A 9,125-nucleotide genomic window follows, 5' to 3' on the forward strand; every position below is an offset into this window, starting at 1 on the left:
CCTCTGTACAGAGGACAGAAAACCTAACTCCAGGCTTTTAAAACCTGAGACATGAGGCTGTACCCTCCCCCCTTCAAACTACTGCAGTCTGGGGGCTTAAGGTTCACAGGCTTGATGCACTGGACCTGGCTCCCAGCCCCCGCCCCAGCCTTGCTCTCCAGCAGCAACTTCTCACCATCCTGGCCTTTACTGTCCTCATCCATAAAATGGACCTAATGGTACCTACTTCTCCAGCCAGTGAGATCCAGGTGGATAAGCGTCTCAGCCTGGCCGCACGGGGCACTCAGAGCAGCTGCTCTCACTGAGCCCACAGCAGCCAGACACTGATGGGTGGGCGCAGGGGAGAGGCTCTTTGAGGGAAGGAAGCCCGGAGGTGTTCAGCCAGGGGTCAGGCATGCGGTGGCCGGGACTCCTGGTGGGGGGCACAGTGGGCGAGGGTGTGGAGTTGGGACGGCCAGCCTCACCCGGGTCCCCACCCCCTGCAGTACTCTCCTCTGCTAAAGAAGCTTTACTGCCAAATCGCCAAGACATGCCCCATCCAGATCAAGGTGTCCACCCCGCCGCCTCCGGGCACTGTCATCCGCGCCATGCCCATCTACAAGAAGGCGGAGCACGTGACCGAGGTCGTGAAGCGCTGCCCCAACCACGAGCTCGGGCGGGATTTCAACGAAGGTGAGTGTCCCTGCCCCACCCACTCCTGTGCCCAGCGGCAGGCGCCCCAGCCGGGAAGGAGAGGGCTGGCCCGGGGTCTCCTTCCTGGAGGTGGCAGGTCCGATGTGGGGCTGACAGGTGGGCTCAGCTTCCCTCTCCCCAGTTCCGTGTCCTGCCAGCTCTGCCTGGGGCCTTGGGTGCCAGTGCCCGCAGGGGAGCGGGGAGCAGGGCTGCTGGGCCAAGTGCCCCAGGTGCATGAGGGCTGCCGGCGGGTCTGAGTCCCACTGGGAGGCCCGAGTCTGCTGCGATGCACCTGGCACAGGGGCGCAGACCCCGGCTGGCACCTCTCTGAAGTGGCGTCCCCTGTCTCGGCAGGACAGTCCGCCCCCGCCAGCCACCTCATCCGCGTGGAGGGCAACAACCTTTCCCAGTACGTGGACGACCCTGTCACCGGCAGGCAGAGCGTCATGGTGCCCTACGAGCCCCCGCAGGTAGGGGGCAGGGCTTCGGGGCAGAGACCCCTCGGGTCAGTTCCCAAGTGTCCCCGAGCTATGCAGATCCTCCCTCGCCCTCATGTCCATCCCTCCCTTGCCTGTGGGTGGGGCTCTGACCACCTACACTGCCTAGCTGCAGGGGGGGTCCCCTCTGGCCCTCTCTAGGCATCCACATCCCTCGCTTTACAGTGGGGGGTGGGCCTGCTGACCCTTGGGCCTCAGCCCGGCCCTGCATCCCCTCTTCCTGCCTGTCTGTTTCCCACACCCCAGCCTGGGATCTGGGGGCTGGAGGGGCTGAGGTCAGGAGGAGTTAGCCCGGGGAGAGCTGGGGGGCCGCGGGGAGAGGAGAGACCTGCGGTCGGGGGCACAGCACTGCAGGGCCCGGAGGTTGGGGGGAGGTTGGGGGGGGGATTGTTGCAAGAGGTGGGCGGGGGCGGAGAGACCAGGGTCTGACTTTGACCTGAAGGCAGCAGAAGGTTCTGGGGCTGGTGCGCGGGCCGGACTGGGGTAAAAAGCTGGGGTGGAGAGAAGTAGGGGTGGCACCAACCAGTGACGGTGGGATGGGGGTGCCAGGATGGCAGGTGGAGACCGAGTCCCAGCAATGCACCTTGTGGGCCATGCTTCCCAGGGTGGGCGGGTGACGGCGAGCCCTCACCTTTCCTCTACCTGGGTCTGAGACGCACCCCCCCCAAAATAGTACCCAGTCCTCCAGGCACCCCCCTTCCAGGCCCCGTCACTGTACCTGGTCCCTCAGGACCCCCAGGACCCACTGTGGTTCCCTAGGAACAGCCCTTACATTGGCGGGGCCCGGGGAGGGCTTACCACCCTGCCTTCCCTCCCCCGAGCCTCACTGGCACCTACAGGACCAGGAAAGCAGGTCTCTCCCGCCCCCTGGTGGCTGCCACGTGCCAGCAGTTTTGTGAAAGGCCAGGTTTCCTAAGCCGTCATCCTGACCCAGAGAGACCGTGACAACTGCCCATTTTGTGGTACTGGGATGCCCACAGGTCAAGAGTCCCGGGTTCACATCTCACTGTCTCCACAAACTCCCTGGAATAAGTGTGTGTGCTGGGAGCCCACTCAGACGGCTCTGCCAGAGCTATGCCATGCACCCTACTGCCCAGAAGAGCCCACAGTTTGCAAAACACACACCTGTGCCCACAGAGGCCTGTGCATGTGCCTGCTCACACCCAGCCTCCGGGGCCAACCCCCAGCCCGTGCCAGGGGAGGTGGTTGGAGCAACCAGGCCAAGGCTCTCTTGGTTCCAGAGCCCACAGAGCACGTGGCGCTCAGTGTACTGTGTGGCTGTCTGGCTGGATAGGTAGAGGGTTGGGTGGGTGGCGGATGGATGGTGGACGGGTGGATAGACGGCAGAGGACCACAGGGCCCAGCACCCCCTTGCCTACCCAGAGAGGCGAGGGACAGGTGCTTGGAAGCCCAGGAGCCCCCAGCCCTGTGGCCTGGGGCCCACGTGCTGACAGCACAGCTTCTCCCTGCCCCTCCTGTGGCAGGTGGGGACAGAGTTCACCACCATCCTGTACAACTTCATGTGCAACAGCAGCTGCGTCGGGGGCATGAACCGGCGGCCCATCCTCGTCATCATCACCCTGGAGACACGGGAGTGAGTCTGCCGGACACGGGGGTGGGGGAGGCACTGGGGCCTGTGCTGCTGGGGGGCTTGCTGGAGAGACAGGGAGGCCATGAGCAAGGGGAGGTGCAGGCCCTGGATGAGAGTCTGGGGAGGGGCCCTGCAGGCCACGTGCTGGGAGGGGCTGCTGGGGCAGGAGCTGCCTCGGGAGGGACGCAGGGGACCTGGCGTCCCAGAGTCGCTGGGCACTCAGCCCTGAGCCCTCGGCCCATCAAGGCCGGTCCTGTGGGGTCCGAGGTGGGCGGGGACGGTGGGCCCCAAAGCTCACGGTCCCGGCTGTGCCCCTGGACAGCGGACAGGTGCTGGGCCGCCGGTCCTTCGAGGGCCGCATCTGTGCCTGTCCTGGCCGAGACCGCAAAGCGGATGAAGACCACTTCCGCGAGCAGCAGGCCCTGAATGAGAACGCTGCCAAGTGCGGGGCTGCCAGCAAGCGTGGTGAGCGGGGCCGGGGCGGGAGTGCGGGTGGACGGCCACCCTGGAACATCAGAGCCTGGCCACCCTCAGGACGCAGCTGGACCTGTCTCGGGGCTCGGGGGAAGCGCATGAGCCTGTGTCCAGGGGACAGAGCCAGCCCCGCCCACATGGCCGCCCCCGGTCCCCTCCGTCCAGTGTGGGTGGCCGCCCGGGTTTGCTCATCCAAGTGGGTGACCGGTCTCCGAGCCTGTCCACAAGGGGCACCTTGGGAAGGTCGGCTCACGCCAGGTGGCGGGGTCGGCTTGGCTAACCTGCGCGTGGCCCCTCCTCCCTGCCTGCTCACGAAGCTGCCCCACCCCGTCCCCTGCCAGCCTTCAAGCAAAGCCCCCCTGCTATCCCTGCCCTGAGCACCAACGTGAAGAAGAAGCGGCACGGGGATGAGGAAACCTACTACATTCACGTGAGTGTGCCGCGTCTGCGGCCCCCAGGCTGGGGCAGTGGGGAGGGGGGAGGGGACCTGGGGCCCCCAGGGTGGCAGGTGCAGCCTGGCATATCTGAGAGCTGAGACCCCGAGCTCTGCAGGCTGCAGGGCCCAGAAGGGAGAACCAGCCCTCAGAGAGAGAGAGAGAGAGCTGGCCTGACGCAGCTCCCAGCGCAGGAGTCTCGCTGTAGATACAATGATACAGTGTGTGGGGCAGCGCAGGTCTCCCCACCGCCGGGGAGGGCACGCGCCAGGAATCCCACGCTCCCACAGCCTGGCAGGCCCCAGCCACATCACCAAAGTGAGTTTACAGCCTGTGGCGTGATGTGGCCATTCCAGCTCGGATAAAACCCCACCTGCTCTGTTAGGACTGGTCTCCATGACGTGAGCTTATCATTTTTTGAGTCTTTCAAGAATGAGTTTCAAAAAAAAAAAAAAAAAAGGAATGAGTTCCTTGTTCTAAAAGCCCCGTATTTGTCCAGCGCCCCCACATCCCAGCACCCCAAGTGTGCTGAGCTGTGGAAAGGGGAAGGTGTGGCAAAGTCTCAAGGGTAGGAAGGGGTGGGCGTGGTTTGTGCGGACAGGAGACCCACCCACCAGACTCCCCCAGACCTGCTTCCCGGGAGAGGAAAGTAGGGTCGGGGGACTCCCGGCCCGTGGGGGGCTGGGGAGCCCCGAGAAAGGAGAGGCGTTTCACCGCGCGGGGGGCTGGGGCTGGGTGGTGCCCACACGCACCTGGGCAGAGGGTCCACCTCTCTGTGCTCAGGTGCGGGGCCGGGAGAACTTTGAGATCCTGATGAAGGTCAAGGAGAGCCTGGAGTTGATGGAGCTGGTGCCCCAGCAGCTGGTCGAGTCCTACCGGCAGCAGCAGCAGCTCCTGCAGAGGCCGTGAGTGCCGCCCGCCCTGCCCAGCTGCCCGGGGGAGAAGGACGGGGCCCAGCGACCCAGCAGGGACGGTGCCAGCAGCACCAGGCCGCGCTTGGCGTCTCCTCCCCCGGGAGGCCTTCCCTGAACTGCGGCGTCTCAGCCCAAATGTCTCCCGAGTGAAGGCGAGGGGCGGTGGTGGGAGGGACACCGACCCACCAAGAGCAGGGCCGGTTCCAGGGCCCCCCCCACCCCCACCCATTGCCTGGGTCCTGCCTGCCAGCGGGCCTGTGGCGAGTGTGGCCACCGTCCGGCAGGGAGGCTGGGCGAGGAGGCGGGCGCTCTGACACCTCAGCGCAGGGCGGGGGCTCCAGGCCCCTGCAGCAGGGGGGCTTTATATGTGGAGGTGCTTCTTACAGACCCCAGCTGTCCCTTCCGAGCAGGAGCCACCTGCAGCCGCCGTCCTACGGGCCCGTCCTCTCGCCCATGAACAAAGCGCACGGGGCTGTCAACAAGCTGCCCTCCGTCAACCAGCTGGTGGGCCAGCCGCCCCTGCACGGCTCGGCGGCCGGACCCAACCTGGCGCCCATGGGTGAGTGGTGCGGGCAGTGTGGCCGGGATGGGTGGGGAGGCCCAGAGGGCGGGCCTGGCTCCAGACACCCCAGCTCAGGACCACGCGGGGCTCTCGATGGCTGCTCCTTCCAGCAGCTCCCGCCAGGAGCAGGAGGCACGGCCACGGACAGTCTCCTCTGTCCACTCCCGGTCTTGGGGAGGGCCGAGCATTACGAGCCTCCCCTACACAGCCTGGGGCGCCCGGCCCGGCCCCCTCTGACCGTCCCACCTGCCTCCCGCCCAGGCCCCGGGATACTCAACAACCATGGCCACGCCCTGCCGGCCAACGGCGAGATAAACGGCGGCCCCAGCTCCCAGTCCATGGTCTCGGGGTCCCACTGTACCCCGCCACCCCCCTACCACGCCGACCCCAGCCTGGTCAGGTATGTGGGCCGCTGCCGGCCGCTGCTACTAACCCACTAACCTCAGCCCTGGTGGCTCCTGGTCGCCTGGCCCCCAGCCCGGGGGTGGCCTCGCCTGCTGCTCCTCGCAGCCTGTGCTAGAACGCTCTGCTGTCTTGAGAACAGACCGGGGCAGAGGGGTGTCGGGAGTGAGCATCCAGCAGGTGCTCGGAGGGAGAGCAAAAAAGCCAGGGGTTCCTGGAGGCTGTGCCCCGGTGAGCGCGTCCCCGACACCGCGGCTGCCGGTGGGCAGGGGCGACCTGTGGGGTGGCCAGTGCCCACCCAGACGGGCCGCACAGCCAGGTTCTTAGAAGTTAATGCTGCTTTATTTCCCCGATTCTCTCTGCAGTTTTTTAACAGGCTTGGGGTGTCCAAACTGCATCGAGTATTTCACCTCCCAGGGGTTACAGAACATTTACCACCTGCAGAACCTAACGATAGAGGTAACGGCCCCGGCAGGGCAGGTGCAGGGAGCCCACCCCCAGACCAGTGCAGGGCCCTGTCCGCGGGTCAGGGAGCTTTCTCTCCTTGCCGGGGAAGTCCCTCCGTGTCCTGTCCTCCCCGTGTAAGGGAGGGCTGGAGAATTTGGAAAACCTTCCCACCAGCAGCCCGATCTATGTGCTGACATCCGGCTTCATGCGGCTGGACGGGACTCACCCGGGCCCCTCATTTGGACTTGAGTCTTGTCTCCTGTGGCCCGGCTGCCTTTGACTTGGAGGACTGGCTGTCTCCAAGGCACGAAGAAGTGCAGAAGGCGAAGGCCAGAAGGGTCGTGGGGCTGGTCTAGTTCAGTGCCGTTTACACAGGGAGAAACTGAGGCCCAAACTGCTTGCCGTGCATGCACAGCAACTGAATGTCTGGTCCAGGATGTGCGGGGTACGAGTGCCCCACCCTTGGCATCCTGACCCCTGACCTCACAGCCAGGGCTTGTCTTTAGGTTAAACAAGAGTCCCAGCAATGAGCACTCGTAGCCTGGTGTTGCCTTGAGTGTAATGACTATTAGCCAGAACCCGGGAGACACAGCTGTCGGCCGGATCCTGGGGGGCTCCAGCTCAGTGGGCTGGAGCCTCCGCAGCCCCTGCTCTGCAGCCGGCTCCGGGTCAGAGGCCCGTCCAGGCTCGTGCCCAGCCAAGGCCACAGGGCAGAGATGCGGGTTTGCCAGAGGGAGCTGGGGCCAGTGGCTCAGAGGGCTGCCTTGTTGTGTGTCCACTAATGCCCTCCCGACCCATCCCTGGTGGCCCCTACTGAGCTAGCTCAGTGCATGTTAACCGTGCCTCACCAGCTGATGCTCGTGCCTGGCCAGGCGGGGTGGGGAGGGAGCGGGCGACAGGAGCCTGAGGATCTGCTCTGCCCTTGGGAGGGGCCCCGCCTGCCCTCCAGGTCCCGGTGTGCGGGGAGGGGGGAGCTCCATCTGTCACTCTGACTGTGCTCAGGGCCCAGGAGTGGCCTCAGCGCCCCACCCCCGTCCCCACACGTCACTTCTTAGCTCTCCTGCCACCTGTCTGGGGCAGAATTCAGTGCGGCCAGACCACCAGGCACAGGGCGGGCCCAGCATTGCCCCTCCTCGGACCCGCACCGTCCAGTGCCTGGACAGGTGGCCCTTGGGGTGTGGGTTCCTCGCCTCTCTCCTGGTGGCCCCACGATGGCTGTGCAGGGGCGGGCGAAGCCCCTGGAGGGACGGGGAGAGGGCAGAGGCTGCCGCTGAGCCCTCTGACGGGGCGGCCGTGTGCGCTACGCTTGCAGGACCTGGGGGCCCTGAAGATCCCGGACCAGCACCGAATGACCATCTGGAGGGGCCTCCAGGACCTGAAGCAGAGCCACGACTATGGCGCGCAGCAGCTGATCCGCTCCAGCAGCAACGCGGCCAGCATCGCTGTCGGGGGCCCGGGGGAGCTGCAGCGGCAGCGGGTCATGGAGGCCGTGCACTTCCGCGTGCGTCACACCATCACCATCCCCAGCCGCGGGGGCCCGGCTGGGGGCGCGGGGCCCGATGAGTGGGCCGACTTTGGCTTCGACCTCCCGGACTGCAAGTCCCGCAAACAGTCCATCAAAGAGGAGTTCACGGAGAGCGAGGCCAACTGAAGGGGGGCCGGCACGTCCGGGGCCCCCCGACCCGGTGCTACCGACCCAGAGAGCGGAGAGCCCCGGGAGCCGCGCTGGATGTCTGCTTCCTTTTTGTCACCGACTGCCCTGGGAGGCAGGACCTCTGGGCTGTGCCGGGAAGGGGACTTGGGCAGGGGGATGCCCGTGAGGAGGGGCTCCCGGAGCTGCGCTGAGGGTGCGCGCCCAGGACCCATCCTCCCGGGGTCCGGGGGGCCTCCCCCTCCCTGCCTTGCCTTCCTGGGGGCTCTGCTGACCGACTGCCACAAAGTATTTTTCAATGTCTCTGGCTCTGGGTAGCAGCACGGCTTGGTGCTTGTACCTAAACACTCCTGTTTTCGGGTCAAGGCTCCAGACTACATCTCTGCCTGAGGCTGTCCCTCTGCTGGTCTTGAGGGTCGGTCTGCCCTTGCACACCTGACCGCTGGTGCAAAGCCCACTGCAGCCACCTCCCACTTCCTGCCCCAAACAAAAACCAGAGTTTCACTGGAATCGGGGAGGCAAGGAAACTCCTGGTCGGCGGCCTCCAGCCAGCACCCGTGCCAACGCTGCTGGCGGCAGCCCCTCTCCCCAGTGGCCCTCTTAGCATAGACACGGACAGCAGGCGCCCCAGACCACTGGAAAGTGTCAATATTTGATAAAATGATGCCCTTTTCTACATGGTGGGTGAGCCTTCTTTTTTTTATTAACTTTTGTTCTTAACATCTACGCCCGGTCAGCCTAGCGGGATGCCTGTCTTCCCAGGCCTGTGTAAACAAGTTGGGCTAAGGAAGCCGAGGGGCACACCAGGCGGGGTCCACACCAGGCAGGGGTAGGTCACTTGCTTCCATGTGCGGGTTGGGAGGCAGGCATAGGAGGGCAGAGCCCACCGCCTGCAGCCATGGCCCCACTCTGCTCCCTGGGAGGCCGGCTCTGTGCGGGAGAGGCCCTCCTGTCCTCGTGGGGACAGCGCTGAGGCAGGTGGAGGGGGTCCAGGCCTTTATGGGACACCCCAAGGAGTCAGCGGGCTGGGGGGAGACAGTGTCAGCACCCTAGCTAATGGGGCCATTTCCATCTGCAAGAAGCCTTGGGAGCTGCTGTAGCCAGAGAACTTCAGGGCCGGAAACAAGACCACAGAGGGTGGTGGGAGGGGGGATGTTGTTCCAGGCAGGTGGGATGAAGGGACGCCTGACCAATGTGTACGCTGAGACGCCGCCTACTACGTTCGTAGCATCTCTCTGTCCCTCACTCTGCCTGGATCCCTGTGGTTAGTCCTGCGGTCTGGGCCCTCCTGTCCAAGGCCCCCAGGCCAGGAGGCGGTGCAGACGGACCCCTAGTTGCCCTTTGGGGGTTTTCCTGTTGCTATAACCACCCCCTCAAGTCCCTGGCCCGGGGAAGTTAGGAAGCAGCGGACCTCACGCAGGTCCACTCAGAAGCCGAGCTCTCAAGAGTGGGTGTTCAAGTTCCAGTTCCCTTGTTCGGTT

General features: G+C 65.2%; 1 protein-coding gene across 7 annotated transcripts in view; it reads left to right on the forward strand.

Annotated features, from left to right (window-relative positions):
- Positions 1-8,320, forward strand: part of TP73 (tumor protein p73) — a 68,448-nt gene extending 60,128 nt beyond the window's left edge. For 5 of the 7 annotated variants that reach the window (XM_082615603.1, XM_082615602.1, XM_082615604.1 and 2 more), the window contains 10 exons: positions 486-672; positions 1,027-1,142; positions 2,654-2,763; positions 3,083-3,225; positions 3,576-3,664; positions 4,452-4,573; positions 4,993-5,141; positions 5,406-5,544; positions 5,912-6,005; positions 7,306-8,320. In XM_082615603.1, coding sequence (XP_082471729.1) covers positions 486-672; positions 1,027-1,142; positions 2,654-2,763; positions 3,083-3,225; positions 3,576-3,664; positions 4,452-4,573; positions 4,993-5,141; positions 5,406-5,544; positions 5,912-6,005; positions 7,306-7,644 — 1,488 coding nt within the window. In that variant the 3' untranslated portion in view covers positions 7,645-8,320. The remainder of the gene's footprint in view (positions 1-485; positions 673-1,026; positions 1,143-2,653; positions 2,764-3,082; positions 3,226-3,575; positions 3,665-4,451; positions 4,574-4,992; positions 5,142-5,405; positions 5,545-5,911; positions 6,006-7,305) is intronic. The other 2 variants (XM_082615607.1, XM_082615606.1) reach the window with 2 other exon arrangements.
- Positions 8,321-9,125: the final 805 nt, after the last annotated feature.

Source organism: Mesoplodon mirus (assembly GCF_964341445.2).
Source record: "Mesoplodon mirus genome assembly, chromosome: 3".
Classification (NCBI taxonomy): Eukaryota; Metazoa; Chordata; class Mammalia; order Artiodactyla; family Ziphiidae; genus Mesoplodon; species Mesoplodon mirus.